Raw genomic sequence first — 20,314 nt, forward strand, 5'->3', positions numbered from 1 at the left:
TTTCATTCTTTCTCTATATCCTTAGCCTCCTTTCCTATTTGTCTTGTCTCTTGGTGATGCTTTTACCTAATTTCTTCATTTCTTCTAGTTCATCAATTCTCTCTTAAGTTCTGTATAACCTGTTTAACATGTTCATGGAGTTAATTTTAGTTAGTACCTTTTCATTTCCAGAAGTTACTTTTTTTTTTAAGCTCTTTATTGGAATATAATTGCTTTACACTCTTGAACCAGCTTATGAGGTACACCAAAGTGAATCAGCTGTATTTATACACATATCCCCATATCCCCTCCCTCCCACAACTCCCCCACACCCTCCCCGTCCCAGCCCACTAAGGCATTACCCACCATCGAGTTGATCTCCCTTTGCAGAAGTTACTTTTGGTTATTCGTTTAAAAGCTGAATGGTTTGTTTCAATATGACCTTGTTTCTGAAGAACTACAACTGCTATTATGCTTGATATTCATTTTTGGCATATGAGACTTTCCCTTACTTTTGTGTACCCAGCTATACATCTGAAAGAAATTTTGTTATATTTACCCAACATTTCTAAGTTTTTAGTTGTATAAAGTGTTTCAGGATATCCTGTTTTACCCATCATATTTCTTCTCCAATTCTTCTTCTTAGTCACATGTTAGGTCTCCTATGCCTTTATATTTTCTCTCATTTTATGGTTTTTGGTCCATGCTTTGAGACCTTCCAGTTCACTCATTTGGTTGCATAGGGAAAAATAATGATATAAAGAGTTAGAATGTCAACTTTGGTGCTCTGCTTGAATCTCAGATGAACTTTTTAAAGATAAAATTCAAAGGTTCCATCACAGCCTCCACACTAGATCTATTTCATTGAGTACATAATTTGATGATTCTCTCTTATGTCCTGTCTCTGGTTGCTATGTCCCTTCAAATGAGTTGTTATCGTCCACTTTCACAGTTACACTCAGATCTCCCTGCTGTGAATTTTAAATGATGAGATCCCTGCAGGTGCTGTAAGGCAAAAATGCCTCTAAGCACACTAATCTGTAGTACAAAACTTAGCATGCTGTAAGTCCTGAAGCCAGCATCCTAGCACTCAAATATCCTTGTACTCCCACAAGTTCAAGGACAGGGAAAAACCATGCCATCACTTCATGTACCTCTTGGCATTCTGGTGAAAACTTACATAGAAGCCAATGTTAATATTCCTTGGAAGCAGGAGACAGAGGAGAGGAGAGAGAATGGGAGGCAGAAATCTCTGAGATCAAAACATCTCTTTAGATTTGCTGCTTTTTAAGCAGGCTCATTACAGCAACGTTTCTAGACACAAGGATCAAAGAAAGAATTCCCAAAGAAGCAAGTTTTAGGGGACTTCTTATATCATCAACACGAATATATCAGAGGAGACATGAAAAAAAAGATGAATGTGGCAGTGATAACCTACTGAGGAATGTTATACAATGGAGAAAGTTTGGCTGTCAATGCTTAAGGTGTTTGTTACAGTGACATTAAGAAAGAAGAGAGAGAAAAACAAAAAGAAAACACCTAATGGAAAGGCAAAACAGAGCAGAATGTAGATGAATAGTCACTATGACTATATTCTGGCTTGTATGATATATGCAGGGCTTCTGGCTTAAATTGTATGAACCCCTTGAATAAAGATCTTATTTAAAAAAAAAAAGATTTGCTGCTTTGTAGTCTTTACCTTAGGCTGCTAACAGAGTTCTTCAGATGTTTGTCATTCCCATGGGAGGAAAAAAACCCTCATGAGTTGCCACTTTTCTCTACTGGTACCCCAAGAGAACATCAAGACTCATCTGTACCCAAGTACACACAAGAGCCAACATCTTGGTAGATAGAAGAGAGCCAAAGAGCTTGGAGTTGAGAGTAGATGAGGAGGAAGCTTTTTTTGTTTTGAACTGCTATATCCCCAGAATCTGCACCACTACTTTTTACTAACAGACAACTGACTCTGCCAGATAAACTGGACTAATTTCAACTAGTTCAAAAAGAAAGAAGCTATTACTGTCAACATGTAACAGGTGTATAACGAACAGCTAATAGACATCATGCTGATTCATTTAACTACCAACAGTGCCCTTTGGAGTGTGATTATCTTGGAGAAGTCATCCAGAAGTTATAGTGTTCAAAGTTAAGACATTAGACAAACATACCTGGTTGAGAAATTTTTATTTCCACAGTAAACATTCAATAGCATGTGCTTTAAAAATTTTATAAGCCAAAATTATCATAGCTTTAGTATGGTAAAGAATTGGGCATTCTGATCATCTATTTGAACCATTTGTTAGAATTCTGTCCTGAAAATAACTGTAATTAAGCCACCTCCATGCAGGAACAGTTTGGTCTTCTGTTCAAGCATGTATCAAAGATAGGGTTTCTCAATGTCTTTTTATTTTGGAAAATCTTAAGATTTACAGAAAAGTTGAAAAGATAGTAGAGAGTTCTCATACATAATTCACCCAGCTTCTCCATATGTCAACATCTTACCTAATCATGGTACATATGTCAAAACTAAGAATCAACATAGGTACCGTAGTATTAACTAATCTATAGACTTTATTTAGGTTTCACTATGACCTTTTATTCTGTTCAGGATCTGATCCAGAATACCACTTTACATTTAGACTTCTCTGGTATGTAGCAGTTTCCCATCCCTTGTTTTTCATGCCTTTTAACAATTTTGAAGAGTATTGGTTAAGTATTTTGTAGAATGTCCTTCCATTTGGGGGTGTATGATGCGTTCTCACGATTAGACTGAGGTTATTTATTTTTTTAGAATACCACAGAGGCAAAATGCCCTTCTCATCATATCACATCAGGGAATACATGATATCAACATGACACATGACTAGTGATGTTAACCTTATTCAATAGCGAAAACAAAGTCAGGTTTCACTATTCCTTGGAAGTTAGCCAGTAAGTCCATCCCTCACTCAAGGAAAAGGGACTTAAGTTCCACCTTCACGGGGCGGGAGTAGCTGCATATATTACTTAGAACAGACTTCTCAATTTTTAAGATACATGTCAAACCTATCTCCAGTTCAGCTGACAATCAAAGTGTATGGGTTATCTCCCAACCTGTATCCTCGGTGTTAGAAGAGACCACCCCACCCAGACTTCAGTTTAGACTCTTCCATAAACCCAAGTCAAATCTGCTATCCAGCGGTTCCTCCATACACAAATGAGATGCTGACTTCGGGTGATATCTCAAGTTTCAACAGTTTTAAAGATGATTCTCTTAGGTTTTTAGGTATATAATCTACGCATAAACAATGACACCTATTTCTTGTAACTGACTGTGTGTTTTATTTGTTTCAAATTTTGAAGAATAATTACTAGTAATGGTTAGGTTATAGTAGAAACATCTCATTGCTATTTGAATACTGCTAGTGTTTCATTTTTATATTTGGTGTCAGCTATTTAAGATATCTTACAAGGAAGAAATGGTCTACTCTTATCAAAACTGCACTTTAAATAGTACCTCTTACATGTTTGTTAACTATTTAAATTAACATATAGCAATATACTGTGACCTCTTTACATGTATTATATCATTTATCCTTGAAACTCAATGAGGGAAGCAGTATGATTTTACTCACTTTTAGTGTTAAAAACTGAGATTCAAAGATGTTTCTAAAATGACTCAGAAAACACGTGGTTAAGCTAGGATCCAAACTTAGGCAGTCCAAATTGAGAACCAATGAACTACCTGTATTTTATTAACCAATTATCTCTATTAACCATCAAGCTGTATATGCTTCCTTTTAAGTGTTATTTTTTGACTACTAAACTTAACTTCATAGTCACACTGATAGGAATCATTTGAACTATGTAGCTAAGTAGTCAAATCAACACTTAACTTCAGTGTTAGCCTCAGTCCTTTTGCGCCATCATGGCTCGAATAAATAATTCTTCATTTTAACTAATCGGTCACTGATTTTACTTAATCCAACCCCATTAATAATGTAAATATTGAAAATTGTTCCAAGATTTTAAAGGTGCTTTTTACATTTAATATTTGTAGTTTTTAAAACAATTTTTGTTGAAAAATTGTTTTGATATGTCACATTCACATGATTAAAATATTTACAAGATCTACAGCCACCTTCATTTCTACCAACTCCCCATCAGAAGTCACTGTTCTTGATTTCTTATTTTTTATGAATTCGACTAGACTTTCTCACTGCAGATATTAGAAGTACTATATTCTCATATTCTCTTCATACAAAAATAGCATCTAAAACATACTCATCTATTTATTTTTAATCTGTTAACAATAAATAGCTGTGATATCTGTATATAGAGACATATCTCATTGGTTTTGTTTATAACTGCACCGTATTCCATTTAATAAATGAACTATAACATTTATTAACAAATCCTCTATTAACAGAAATTTAAGATTCCTCCAAACATTTACTGTTATAAACAAAGCAACAATGAATAACTCTGAACAGCCTTCATTTCACATGTGCACAAGTGTTGAACTACTGGGTTAAAATGTATATGTATTTGTAATTTTGACAGACATTGATCAAAATTAATAAATTGCACTCCACATGGGGTTATACTAATTTATGTTCCAGTTAGCAATGTGTGAGATGCTTACTCTTCCTACAACCATGCCAACAGAGACAGATGCTGAATTTTGAGATTTCTATCCGTCCAATGTGTGAAAAATGATGTGTTACTTTCGTTTTAGATTATATTTCCCTTATTACAAGTAGAATTCAGCTCTTTTCATATGTTTATGTGCCATGTGTATTTTCCTCTACAAGCTGTTCATTTATATCCTTGCTTATTTTTCTACTGGGTTATCTTATCAATTCCTAGGGAAAGCTATGAAAGTTATCACGTAAAATTCTTTTAATGTTTGTCTCTATATAAACTATGGGAATTATCATTTATTTTGTACATTTATATCTTTGCCCTTTCTTGAGCTGCTTAATGGTGATTTATCCATTTCTATCATGATTTTTAAAAATCAGATTTTTAAATGATTATCTGTCTTCTAAATCATTAATTCCTACTTTCCTATTTATTATTTCCATTTACTCTGTTGTTCTTTAAGCTTTACATTTTAATTCTTTCTTTCTGTATTTCTTTTCTATTGGTCTACAGCTATGATATTCCTCTAAGCACTTCTTTAGCTGTATCCCACAGGGTTTTTGAAGTTGCTTTCTAAAATTTCTGCACTTTTAGTGTGCATTTTCTTTTGGACACAAAAGTTGTTTAATAAAATTTAAATGTCTAGGTAGAAGAAACTTTGGTCTCCAATTTTGTTCCTATTTTCTAATTTTATTGCATGTTAACAAGAGAATCTTGTCTGTTTTGTCTCTGTGTTTTGGAATTTTTCTTTGATGCCTACTCCACCATGTCAAATTTTCCTGCGTGTTCCATGAGAATGTGAAGCTATAGTGTTTATCAATATGGTACCGATTTCAAGCGGTATTAATCAGATTTGGCTTATTATTTAGATTACTCTCCCTTATGCCTTTTTATGGACTGGGGTGAATTAAAGTTTGTTTTAATGTTTTAAATTATTAGTGATTATTTCTCCTGTAATTTCTGTTTCATGAAAGTTTCAACTTTTAATATTACAAAGCATCTTTGTTTATATTGTTTATTACTTTTTGGCTTGTATTCTAATTTCTCCAGTGTTAAGATCATGATTCCTTTTTTTTTTCACTCGTATTTATGTAGCATAGTTTTACTTACGCTTTTATTTTCAAAACTTTTTATTTTATAGCAGATATGTTTGGTGTTAGGTATGTCACACTTTATGTTATGCTTCCTGAATTTTACAGATTTTTTAAACCTCCATTACATGCATAGTTTGCCTAGAATGTAAAGGGCTACTGTTTCGGGGAGAAAAAGCCCAAGTGGAGATCATGTATTCACACATTTTTTAAATATTTTGATAGCATTACAGTTTTAACTGCTTATCTTTGTAACTATAAAGGAATGAAGACCTCTGTGTGTCTAGGAAGTGTATTTCCCTACTCTGAGCAGTTATAAAATCAGCATATTTACTCAAATTTTCCCCTCTCTTAAAACATCAAATTTTATTAAATAGGGCTACATTTCTAATTTATGAGATTACACAGATACCCTTTGACTCTTTGAACTTTGTCTACTTTCTTCCTTTCCCTAGTCCTTTCTCAATTCATTGTAATGGTAGCATTTCTACTTCATTAGGGCATACAAAAAGGAAATTCCAGTATGTTACTCTAAATCAAATACTTGTTTTAGTCCTAGTTCTACTGTTAAATCAATTCAGTGTTCACCAGTAGTACTTGGCTGTAGTCTGTCTAGTCAATCCTAACTGACTGAAGTTAATCCCCCAGCAATTTTCTCAAGCATTATTCAGAAAACGTTCCTTACATGGTTAAAATTGTTTGGCAGCATCCTTTTTATTTAAAGGATACTTTGGCTTCCATTTTCTTCACTTGAGAATCTTATGGCTATTGCTCTATACATCCTATATTGAAAGCTGTCACAGAGAAGTCTAGGCCCAACAATTTTTCTTCCTTTCATTTGTGCACTGATGAAAAAAGTTTTTTTTTGTTTTTTGTTTTTTTTTACTTATATTTAAATCCAATAGTATACTTTCATACTGACCATTTCAGGAAAGTTTTTCCTGGTACACAGTATGCCCTTTTAATATGGATGGCAAAAATCTATATTAGGACCCCAATGAATTATATAGCTTTAACATTTGTTTAGCTACATTGTTCTGCTTTTCATATTTGGAAACTCCATTTATGCCATTTTTGGAATTTCTGTGTCTTCTGTGTCAATCATTTTCTCTTTAATCCTTCTGAACTCATATATTCATCCATATGCATTATTTGCTTTGTTTTCATCTTATCTCTGTGTATCTTACTATGCTATCCACAGAGTTTCTCTTCCTTGAGCATCTTCCAATTCCATTTTTGTGTAATAGTTTTTTTTCACCATTTTTTTTTTCAAAATTTTGTTAGCTCATGATTCAACATTTCAATGATATTCTACCATTTTTTCCAACTTCATAAAATTCTGTTTAGTAGCTGCCCTTTCTGAGAAGCAATTCATTTATTTTTTACTTTTTTAACATGGTAAAATTTTTAATCATACATATTGTGTACTACATAGCAGTATTTTCCAGTGACTGTTCTTCATGTACTGGTTAGTTTTGTTTATCTCTTCCACATTTCTATATTTTAAAATGTGTTTTTCTTGACAATTTTTAAGAGGTTGCATATAAGGCCAGAATCCTTTATTAATTATTGCCGGTCAATTTCCTTTACTTAACTGAAGTCGGATGAGTGATCATTCTCTCTCCATGTTCAAGGTGCACATGCGCCCACTCCCAGGATTCTACCACCTAGTACGTTTACAGTACTTCCTCAGATGCACATTCTTTTCTACAATCCTGGCTTTGTTGAACTATTGCCTATGTTCTCTCTTACTTAACTATTGATTTGGTACCAATTAAAAATAACATGTACTCTTCTAGACTATTTAGCACGTTAGAGATATTTTATCTGCCTGTTGTGCAGTTTTCATCACTGTTATCAATAAACTCTTGGTAAATCAAAATACCAAAAAAAATAGCAATTCTAAAGTTTTGAGAGGAACGACACATTACTAAATGGCAGTACTACTTTCTTGGGCTCATTTGTACAGAAACTGGATTTATACAAGACTTTTCATACACAGGACAACATAGCATGAAAAACACTCTATATCAGCAGGTGCTTTTTAAAAGTATCTAAGGACTTCCCTGGTGGTATACTCATTAAGAATCCGCCTGCCAATGTAGGGGACACGGGTTCGATCCCTGCTCCAGGAAGATCCCACATACCTCGGAGCAACTAAGTCCATGTGCCACAACTACTGAGCCTGAGCTCTAGAGACCGAGAGCCACAACTACTGAGCCCCACGCACTGCAACTACTGAAGCCTGGGTACCTAGAGCCTGTTCTCCACAACGAGAGAAGCCACCGCAGTGAGAAACACGCGCACTGCAATGAAGAGTAACCTCAGCTCGCCACAACTAGAGAAAGCCCGCGTGCAGCAACAAAGACTCACCGCAGCCAAAAAATAAATGTTTATTTTTAAAAATAAATAAATAAATACATAAATAAATAATTTTAAAAAATGTGGAAATTCAAGAACTGGATGGACGAGAATGAACAGAAGATGTATATTGACAAGCCCCTGCTTGGCACAACTAGAGAAAGCCTGTGTACAGCAACGAAGACACAACACAACCAATAAATAAATAAATAAAAAATGTTCCATATCAAAAAAAATCTTTAAAAAAAGAAGTATGTAAATTCTGGATTTTGGAGGAAAAAGATATTGTAGGATCTTCAAATCACAATAACCCTCAATGTTAGAAAAGAATACAAACAGACATTAAATACTGACTTAGCATGTGAGCAAAAGAGCAGTTCTCAGGGAGACCTCAATTTCCCCGTGTCAAGAAAGTTTTCTTTGAAATCATATCCCTATGTGGTTTATGTTATTCGATGAAATGTTTTATTATATCCTTAAAGGAACAGTATTTTCTTTCCAGCAGGCAAATGGGAATAAACTATATTACTTAAATGTGATTTTGTTCTATAAACTACTATTAAAAAACCATTCTTTTATAAAACATTTTTACAACTTTTACCACAAGAAATTATTATTTTCCATTGTAAGATCATTCCAGTAAAATTCATGTGTTACAAAACTACTAAAAATACAATTTCAGTAGATAGATTCTACAACAGATTCTACAATTCATTATGAAAAACATCAACTTACTTGTGACCTAAATGCTTCAGAAAGTATCCCAGAACCTTCAGAGCTTGAACCCAAATACTTTCACTTTTAGAGGCCAATAATTTGTAGATTACCCTAAAATATACAGAAATAAATGAACTTTGAGCACTTACAAATATTAAAAATACCAGCACTGCATACTTTACAAATAAACTATAAATATATAAAACATAAAGTACCTCTCAGGATTTTAAATTCTTTGAAAAAGTTGAAAATTAGTAAATTAATTTTCCTTAAATTTGGACTTCAACTACATACTCAAAAGGACAATGTGATTGGTTGTTCCTAAGTATTGCCTCTCAGCACACTAAACAAAATTTTCAATTTTAAGATCCATGCTTAGTTAAGCCACATTTCCTCTTCTATTACAATTTCCCTTGACATCTGTACTTAATGACCTTTTTTCTTGATTATGGCTAATTGGACCATGGGTACATACCTGCTGAATTATTTTTCTTTTCTGAGAACTTAGAATGAGTTCTGAGAAACATTACTTAGTCTTTGTTGGGCTGTTGAATTAGGAAATGATTTATAACAGAAACTATACGACGGCCTTGTTTTGTTCACAAAGTTAAGTCTATATATACAGAAGGAATAAAGCAGCTATACAGAAAGTGGCAGAAAAAGCAAACATGTTTCCTCATAGATTTCCAGTTCTTGGTTCCTACCCTAATATGTTTCTATAATAAACTAACACATGACCTAACTTACACGGTTGCTTCAAATCCTATATAACAGCAAGGTTATATTCATTATAATACTGAAATGCATTTCAAAAATTTTTTCTTTTTTTCAAAAAATAAAAATAAATTTTTTTTCTATAAGGTAGAAGGGTACAATAATAACTACATTGTTTTGCAACTGATTCTACAATTTAAGAAGGTTCTTTGAGGGTCTGTATAGCTGCTTTATTCCTTCTGTATATAGACTCACCTTTGTGAACAAAACAAGGCTGTCCTATAGTTTCTGTTTTAAATCATTTCCTAATTCAACAGCCCAACAAAGACTAGATATCGTTTCTCAGAACTCATTCTAAGTTCTCAGAAAAGAAAAATAATTCAGCAGGTATGTATCCATGGTCCAATTAGCCATACCCAAGAAAAAAGGTCATTAAGTACAGATGTCAAGGGAAATTCTAGAATATAGAATTTTAATTTTATATCTAATAAGCCTATTCTTTCCATATTCTAAACCAAAGCCTGCATTCTCCACCTTCTTTTTAGGTGGAAAAACTAAAGTAGCAAATTTTTCATGTTTGTGATTGTTTTGAACACACTGGTAACAATGCAACATGTTCGGCTGGTCAACCATGAGCAACAAGGCCTTTGTACTCATTGCGTTCAATCTTTTCATATTATACATTTAAGATACTATTTCAGTCCCCTAAAGAGCTTGCCAAATAGCAGTCCCTCTTGCAAGATCATTATTTCCAGTTCATAAAAGTAATGCAGAATTCTATTTTTGCATTTCACTATATTAACCAATCAAAGGTTGGTATCATCCATAAGGGTAATGAGTATATTTTCAACTGATTTCTTAATCAGTTAATATGATAAAAAAGTAGATACTAGGATCTAAATTCAAAGATACTAAGTGTTCAATCTAAACATAATTTAAGAAGAATGAGTGTAATTGTTTGTATTATATTATTAGGTTGAACCATATGAAATTGCCATTATTTGGTAAAGTCACTTAAGTTTAAGCAATTTCATACTGTTCAATCTCACAATAAAATACACTTGCAGTTGTTAATAATTAAATGTACAATCCTCTTATTCAAACAGATTAGCAACCCAGTGGGTTGTAAACTCAAAGGTAAGGGTGATGTCACAAGTTAGAGATCCACATAGAAATAAACTAATTGCTTCTTTGACTTAAAAAGGAAGTCTTTCAAGACTAGAAAGTTGTTATTTGCTAATATAAATGGCCAAGTAAAAGACGCACTAATGAAGTCCCTTGACATTTACTAATATATTATTTCCAAACTCTTTTCATAACCTGTGGAGGTTCACTGAGGTGCACATGGCATAACCTAAATAATGCAGACTCCAGAAAAATATTAAGGGAGAATACCTACAGGCTATAGGTTTAAGTTCATAAGAATACTAACCAAGAAACTATGTTTTACTTATCTACATAATTACAATCACCATGACTAAAGTTAGTTTTCAAATTCTTTTGGCTTTGGCTTCTTGTTCCAAAATATTTCTTCTCTATCATTCCCATCACACTGCCTCTGTCCTAGCTCATCATCCCTAATACTGATGAATAAAACACTCTCTCTACTAATCTTGCGACATCAGTTTTATCCATCTCCAACTCATTTTCCACACTGCTGACTGTAAATCTAGCAAAATGGAAATCTGAGCAAATCATTTCTATATTCAAAATTCTTTAGTTTTCATCACTAATAACATAAAATCTAGACTTCTGACCATTATATGAATCTTTCAAACCTGGCGACTATCTAGCTCTTGAGCCTAAACTCACAGAATTTTCTTGAGCTCTCTTTTGCTGAAATATGCCATGCCCTCGTCTTCTTGCCAAAAATTTTGCTCTTCCCATTACCTGAAATGTCTTTACTACAGCAACAATATAATTACTCTTCTTGAGACTCAAGACCCATTTTCTATACAATTCATCAATTTCCTTGAGTATTAGAGGATTAATAACAGCTTTCTTCATCTATTCCCTTCTTATGTATAAGATATTGCTATACACACTCAAAAGTTAATTGGAAAGGGATTATTCTGGGAAGGACAGCTGTACTCAAAGCTGACTAATAATACTAATATTATAATCATACCTTATTCCATTTCTTTGATCAAACGCTGGTATCATTGAGGCTGGGTGTTCTGACATTAAAGCCACTAGTAACTGTAACACATCATGAATATTTTCATCCTGCGTAATAAGGATCATCAATATTTATTTAGTTATAAATGTTTTCTAATGCACTGAATAAGATTATTAAAATAGAAGGCCCGACCATGTCCTACCTCATGCATTGTAAGCAGGTAATTTAATATACTCTGAAGTTCATCTTCCTTGACACCTCGATCCTAATTTTTTAAAAAATTAATTAAAATCTAAAATTAAAATTTTAATTAAAGACAGCCAGCAAAATGATCATTTTAAAATAAAATATGGACAACTTAAAAGGAGTGATGCTTTAATTAAAATATCTAGACACTCATAATTCATAGGCTATATTATTTCAAGTTAAATAAGTAAATATTTAGAAAGTTGTACCTATTCTTCTAAAGTTGGTAATATTTGACTGACTTCACTATCAAAAATTACTATAGTTTGATCATCTAAATATATTCATATTACTATTTTCTAATCATGTATTCTTTTCTTAAAATAATGCAAATTACCATAAAACTTCACAATATCAATTGCTGTGTACTTTACCTTTATTTTCTACTTATCTTAATCTTTTAAAAATCTTACTGTGATAAAATACACAACATAAGCCTTCTCAAACAAAACATAGGTCATTTTCTAGAATGAAATCTTCCTGTTCAGTTTTCAGGGATATTTTCCTAGTCCATTCCTGCTACACCTCTTAGTATAGAGGATCTCAGAGAGTATTTAATACAAAGTGAAGTTCAGCAAAAGCTAATACTAAGATTTACAGAATATTGAAGGCAATTCATGACTTAAAGATTGTTACTACTAATTTTACAATAACGCTTTAAACTGTGCCAAAAAATTCTTTTCACCTAATATACTGCAATTTTGAGTTATGTAAAACTGTTTTACCTTTAATATAAGCTGTTTCAGGAAAAGTAACATAAATGCCCGTAGTGATATAATTTCTTTTTGTGATGGCCGGGGACCATCTAGAATAAAACAGAAAATAAAACAAAAAGCAAACAAACAAAACACTTCATTATTATTATTTTTGTTGTGATATTATGGAATATTTTAAGTATATTCATTATAATTATATTTACTAGTATTAATCCTGTATAATTTCAATAATAGAGAATATAAATGTTATTTCCAGATTTTTGGCAATTTCAAATTTTTAATAAATGTCAGAGTTGGGGGAAAGAATTACTTTTTAAAAATTATAATATATTACTATTCGTTGATACATAAATAACATCAAGTCTTTACATGGATACATTTCCCTACTTTTATTAACTTAATAGGTTCCTTTTTCCCCCTCAAATCCAAGTTTTCCCAATATTTCTTCCATCTTCTTCTTACCTGTCTTTGTTCAAAAACTATCTCTATTTTCATTCACACATTATAGAACACAGTGCAGAAAAGTGACACTCTGTGTAATTATTTGTTTTGAAGCTTTTTTCTTCCATGTCACTTATATATACAAAATACATATTATAATGGACACTCAGTAAGTGCTTATGAGTCAGTAAATGAAAGTAAGCATGAACAGTTACAGTATACATATCATTTCCAATAGAACAACTAAATTTCAAAGTAACTAATTATAAATATTTAATTACCAATAAAAATGAGAATATGCCATGATATATATAATATGCAATAATAAAATTATACCTTTAAGAAACATAGTTAGAACCATGAAAATCCTTAAACATCAAGCCTTACTTGAAGAAACCAAGATTTATATAGCTTTTTTGTAAGTTTTAATCTATAATCCCTTTATGTATAATTTCCAGCATCTGCTTATTCATTCCAAAAATACTTATGTGTAGATTATTACACATCAAAACAAATTATCTCTTAAACAACCCATTTAATCTACTCTTGAGAAAGAAATCTCTTTCCTATTTCCAGACTGCCCTCTACATTTGTTGTCCTACTCCTGACAATAGTGTACAAATTACTCTTTCCCTCCTTACCAAAACTTGCTATTATGAGAGTGAGTCAAAAATTAACTGCACTCTGGCTGTAGAATTTATTTTTATTAACTTTTAGAAAAGACAAATACATCATTTTTCTACATAATCTCCTTGCTTTTCAATACACTTTGTCCATCTGTCAACAGGCTTTCCTATACCCTCATTTAAAAATGTTTTAGGCTGAGCTGCGAGCCATGAATGCACCACTGTCTTCACTTCTTCATCAGAAATAAATCTTCATCCTCATAGGACTGCTTTCAGGGGACCAAACAGGTGAAAGTCCAATGGAGCAAGATCAGGACTATAGGGAGGATGCTTTAACACCTCAAAACGAAGTTTCTGCACAATGTCAACAGTGTGGGCAAAAGTGTGCAAATGTGCATTATTATGCAAGATCACAATGCCCTTGGATAGCAGTCCTCTGCATTGGGCTTCAGCTCTTCAATAAGCATCGCACTGCAATGAGCACTGTTGATTATTGAACGTTTTTCGTGATAATGTTGCAATACTGGCCCTTGAGAATCCCAAGAACCTGTAAGCATCAATTTTCCAGCTGACTTTTTGAACTTTTTCTTGGTCAGCAATTTAGGATATTTCCATTCCATACTCTGTCATTTACTCTCAGGCTCATAGTGATGAATCCATGTCTCGTCACCAGTAATGATTCTCTAAGAAACTTTCACTTTCCTTAGAGTACCAGTCCAAATTTTGTTTGCAGATATCCAAATGCTTCTGTTTATGCTCTTCCATTAGTTGTTTCTGTACCCATCTCACACAAACTTTCCAAAACCTAAGTCTGTCGTGGATTACTTCACTTTGAAATGTTAAAGCATCCTCCCTACAGTCCTGATCTTGCTCCATCGGACTTTCACTTCTTTGGTCCCCTGAAAGCAGCCCTATGAGGATGAAGATTCACCTCTGATGAAGCGAAGACAGTGGTGCATTCGTGGCTCACAGCTCATTTTTAAATGAGGGAATAGGAAAGCTTGTTGACAGATGGACAAAGTGTATTGAAAAGCAAGGAGATTATGTAGAAAAATGACGTATTTGTCCTTTCTAAAAGTTGATAAAAATAAATTCTACAGTCAGAGTGTGAATAATTTTTGACACACCCTCATATTTTTGTTTTTTAATATTTTCCATTGTGAAATATATTACACATACAGAAGATATAAATTTACAACTCAATGAATTATTATAAGAACACCTGCATAACCACTTTTTAGGTCAAGAAACTGAACACTGACAACAGTTTGGCAGAGAAAACTATTAACCCTTGGTGTGTAGGTAAAGGAACTGCATAAAGTGGAGGATGAGATCCTGATTTATATTATTTGCAGATTTCTGATTTCTGTCGTGTAAATAAATACTGCCTCCATGCTTGATTTCAAGTTCAAGCTACCAATAATTTGACAACCAGCTCGTGAAATACTTAGTAATTGGTGGTGGCACCAGCCTGCTGCAGCATAAAATAAAGCCTTACCCTACCCAGCTCTCAGCTCTGAGCCACACTTCCCTTCCAGATCACATCCCCGACTCCATCTCAGTAGAGAGTGTGCCATTATTTTAGTAATAATTTCCCTACTTTTATTTACAATTTGGCCACCACTTAATGAAACTGGACAAGTTTTATAGTATCTATGTGCATAAGTGTTTTTTATTGTTGGATGAGGATAAAAGTGCTTTGTCATAGGATATTTTGTGAGAATTAAATGGATCAACATATGTAAAGGAATTAGAATAGTACCTGGTCCATTTTAATTGTAGGCAGTCAGTGTAATTACTACTAAGATATATTGATATTACACAATGTAAATAACAAAGGAGTAAAGCACAGTAAAAAATAATAAAGACTCAAGTAGAGAAAAGGCATAATAAACCTAAAATTGAAGATGGATTTATCTCTATGCTTGGAAATGGGACAAATATCTGATCAAGAACAGATATATACAGGCTTATGGTAATGCTCTATTCCTTAAGCTTGGTGATACTCATATGATGGTCACTATATTTACATATATAATAGCACTTGTGTTTGTGATATATTCAGAATAAGTCTTTGAAACACCTATAATATGAATCACCTACGTATATGCATGTGTAAGTTTGTATTTGTATGAACAGAGAAAAAGGTGAAAAAATATATAAGACTGGTAATACTGGCTCCTTGGCAAAGTATTAAGGTTTTAATCACAAATTTTTGCCTTATTTCACAGGCTATCAAGATCATGTACTACCAAGAGATTTTTAATATGAATAAATGTTTTTTACAGTGAATCATATATAAAAATGTCAGAGACAAAAGTGTGAAATCAGAGTCAAAGGAAAAAGATTCTACCTCTCAAGTTGAGTGCCCACACATGCCTAATACTTCTATGAAAAGGTAATATAGTACAAATTATCTTTAAAGTGTTCTTAAGAGAAAGCCTTTTGGCTCAAATTAGTTTTAAAAAAATTGTAATATAGAAAACTGTGTTTCAAAACCTCACAATCCACTAAACAAAATTAATTTCAGATAGATTAAAAAGTTAAAAAGATTGAAAAGAAAAAATTAATAAAAAGATAGATTAAAAAGAATAAATTAAACCATAAATAAAATGAAATGATACATCAGGGGGATGTAATATACAACATGTTGACTATAGATAATAATTCTGTATTGCATATTTGAAAGTTGCTGAGACTAAACTTTAAAAGTCCTTATCACAAGAAAAAAAAAATTAACCGTGTATAATGACAGACTGACTTACTGTGATCATTTCACAATGTATACAAATATCAAATTATTACATTATACACCCAAAACTAGTATAATGTTAATTATCAAGTATATCTCAATTAAAAAATAATTTAAACTTTTTTAAGAAGTGTACAATTCAATGAAAAAAAAAGAAAAAGAAATGCTCTTCCACTGTCCTCTCACTTTTTAAAAAATTATATTTATTTGTTTTCTTCCCTCCCCTCTCCTTGAGATGGTTAGAGCCAGTGAGACCCAAGGGCACAGGGACCTGCAGAAGCAGCAGAGGCCAAGGAGACACTAGGGGCTTGGAAAGGCCAAAGAGGCAACTAAGTCTGGCAGGACCTTCAGGGTCAGGGTGAGGAGACAACAGAGGCCAGCAATATAGTCAGTGGCAAAGAAAAAACAGGGGCCAAGGAGGTGAAAAGGACCATATTGAGTCAGAACTAAAGATGATCAGAGCCTGCTGGCAACGTCAGAGCTGAGAAGATAATGGTGTGTGGGTCAGCATGTTGGCTTCATAAAGTAGAATAAGCAAATATATCAAAAAAATTAAAGATAATGGGAGCCAGGTTTCTCAATATTGAAGGAAGAAAGTTGTAAATACAATAAATTTGAGGCAAGACTGACCCATGTGGTTTTGGTTTGGAACTGAAGATGCATGAACTCATGATTATTAATATATATAGATCAGTTTAGATGTATGCATATACATATATATGTATTTGCATTTAAACTTATATTCCTAGATCTTTCCAACAAGAATGCCTAGAAGCAATGACACACAAAGAGCAACAAGCACACCTATCACCCAGATCCTGGATTCTTAAAACCATATCTACAAAACAAACCAGGGCTTCTGAGACAGGGAAATTATAAGATGAACCAAAAATATCTTACACCAGAAAGCAAGGAAGTACAAAAAAATTATGGACGTTTGTCATAAAAACCCAAGACTCATGTGAAGGGGCTCCTATTGGCCAAATTTGGTACAACTTGAATATCAAAGTAAATAAGGATACAACTCAAAGGATAGCTTCTTCACTAAATCCATGCAGCCACTTGTTTTTTTGTTTGTTTGCTTGGATTTTTTTTTTTTTTAAGTTTCATTGGAACAAACCATACCCATTCATTTATGTACTGTCTGTGGCTGTTTTTGCAACACAGCACAGAGTTGACCACTTGTAGTAGAGATCTACAGCTCCCTAAGCCTAAAATATTCACTGCCTGGCCCTTCACAGAGAAAGTGTGCTAACTGTTGATATAACATACCAAATAAAACAGGAATCCATGAAATTTACACTGATCTACACTAAAAGATGAACAAATAAACTAGTAAATTAAGGAGGAAAACAAATTCTTCCTTACCATAGAATTCAAACCAATAAATATCTCAGAAAATGTTGCCATTTGGCAGACATCACAGTAAAGATCAATTCTGACAAGAGTCATTAATGAACTAAAACCAGTGGGCAAAAGTTTGTTGAAAACAGGATGTTTACATAGTCTCAATGCATTTCTCCACCAAACACTTAAGATTACACAGGAGAAAGTGGAATTTTACAGTAACAACCCTGGCAGACACCAAAAGTTAACATCACTAGTAAAATAATAAGACACTTAACATCATGTGCCTCTTGCAATGTTAACACTGAGATAGAATTGATATGACTTCTATGTGATTCCTGCCAAAAATTAAAAACCTAAATCATCATGAGCAAACATCAAATAAATCCTGATTAAGGGACATTCTAAAAAATTGTCTGTATTCTTCAAAAATGTCAAGGCCATGGAAGACAAGGAAACAGTAAAAGAACTATTCTAATTGAAGAATATTAAGTTGATAAGGCAACTAAATGCCATGCATGATCCTCGCCTGGGATTCAGGGAAAGAAGAGTGTTTTTTCCTAGAATGGATATTATTGGGGTAATGGGTTAAATTTGAATGGGAGCTTTGTATGAGATGATAGTATTGTATTAATGTTAATTACTTGATTTTAATAGTTGCTCTTCATTAACTCAAGAGAGTGCCCTTACCTTTTAGGAAATAAATATTAAAGTATTTAGGAGTAATATGGCATCATATCTATAATTTATTCTTGATTCAGGAAAAAAGCATATGTTTATATACATGTTTATATTTACATAGAAACAGTATGGTAAAATATAAAATATTGGGAAATATGGTGGGGGTATATAAGAATTCTTTGTACAATTCTTACAACTTTTCTATAAATTAGAAATTAATTTTTTGAAGTAGAAATAAATGTGTGAACATATGGTTTGTCTACAGTAGAGAAGACTATCAGAGTGTAATCTTAGAAACTAGGGCTCTGAGTCAGATAGACATGATTCAAATTTTAGTTCTGTTACTTTGTACCAACTTTCAGTTTCCTAATATGCAAAATGGGAGCAATATTAACAACATAGTTATATATAGATACAGCCCTATGTGTAGTATAAATATGTCTATATATATATAATTACATTATATATGAAAGATTAAACAAAATTAACATGTAGGGTGCTTAGCACAGATTCTAACTCATGGTAAGTATCCAGTTAATTTTAGGCATTCTTAAGTCTAAACGCAAGGGAAAAAACCATAAAAGACAGAAGATAAATCTGAATGCCAATGACAATTTCAAAAGCCCATCAATATAATGAAAGACAATGTAAGCTAATAAATGAACATTAGAATAGTAAAATGTTGTTTTTACCCATCAAAAAGATTTTTATAAAAAATGGTAATTGCTATAATGAGTATGCGAGAAAAAAGCACACTAACATACCACTGGTGACATTGTAAGCTAGTAAAATAGTTTCGGAAAAATGCACAATATTTATCAGGAGACCCTTTCTCAGCAACTGTAAATAAATCAAAGATGTAGGGGAATGATTATATACAAAGAAATAGATCACTGCATTATTCACACAATCAAAATTTTGGAAATGTAAATAAATGGTATATCCTCTTAGATTACTATGTAGACCCAAGAAAATTTAAATTCTGTAAAAAATTTAAAATATTTTACATATTAATGCAATGAGAAATGGTGGAAGAACACACACCAAACTTGTAACAGTAATTACTCCTGGGGCGTGTATTATGAACAATTTTTTCTTCCATATTCTTTTATTTTATATGATGAGCATGTATTTTTATACAATTAGGAAAATTGGCAATATTTTTAAAACAATACAATTCATTGAAGAATTACATTAGTTTCTACTTTGCTTAGAACAAAGAGTGAAGTTAGGGGAAAAAATACAAAGAAAGGCAACAATCTCAAAATGTTTAAACGACTGTATTAGAACACACTGGCCATGACCAGTATCATTCATCTGTTTTTAATATTATGATCATGTCTTCCTGAATCACAACAACTATATAGGCTAAAAGGCACAATATTATTTATTTCCACCTGCCTTTATTTCAAAACCTTAATACCAAAGGTATAAGTTTCTTCTTTATCACAAAAAAATTCTCAATATACCAGTCTACTACACAAGAAAGACAATAGCTCAGTATTAATTTCATAACCATGCACATCTGTTCACTATAATGGTACTTAGGATATAGAACATCATACTACAGTGTTAGTAGAAGTATTATACTTACCTAAACCTTTGGGTGTAATGCCACTACTGTCGGCAGGATTAATGACCCAGTAGTAATATTTTAGGGTATGCATTAACTGTAATACTGTTCCTACTCTGCGTATGGTGGTGTAAATGGTAGCAGTTCCAATAAATTCAGCAGACAAATAAGTGTATAGGGAAAGCTGAACCTAGTACAGAATATTAACAAAGCATTAAAATAAATTTAAAATGCCTCAAATTTTTAATATTATAAATATACATTCTATTCTAATTTAAATGTAAATCATTAAAGGCCAAGCAAAAACAATTATGATCTTAAAAATAAC

General features: G+C 32.6%; 1 protein-coding gene across 4 annotated transcripts in view; it reads right to left on the reverse strand.

Moving 5' to 3' along the window:
- Window positions 1-20,314, reverse strand: part of NBEA (neurobeachin) — a 625,442-nt gene that overhangs the window by 441,640 nt on the left and 163,488 nt on the right. For all 4 annotated transcript variants that reach the window (XM_057707391.1, XM_057707390.1, XM_057707389.1 and 1 more), the window contains exons 13-17: window positions 20,008-20,176; window positions 12,576-12,655; window positions 11,807-11,869; window positions 11,614-11,711; window positions 8,790-8,882 (exon numbers count right to left, since the gene is read on the reverse strand). In XM_057707391.1, the coding sequence (XP_057563374.1) occupies window positions 8,790-8,882; window positions 11,614-11,711; window positions 11,807-11,869; window positions 12,576-12,655; window positions 20,008-20,176 (503 nt within the window). The remainder of the gene's footprint in view (window positions 1-8,789; window positions 8,883-11,613; window positions 11,712-11,806; window positions 11,870-12,575; window positions 12,656-20,007; window positions 20,177-20,314) is intronic.

The sequence above is a fragment of the Hippopotamus amphibius genome, chromosome 14 (genome assembly GCF_030028045.1).
Source record: "Hippopotamus amphibius kiboko isolate mHipAmp2 chromosome 14, mHipAmp2.hap2, whole genome shotgun sequence".
NCBI classification, from domain to species: Eukaryota; Metazoa; Chordata; class Mammalia; order Artiodactyla; family Hippopotamidae; genus Hippopotamus; species Hippopotamus amphibius.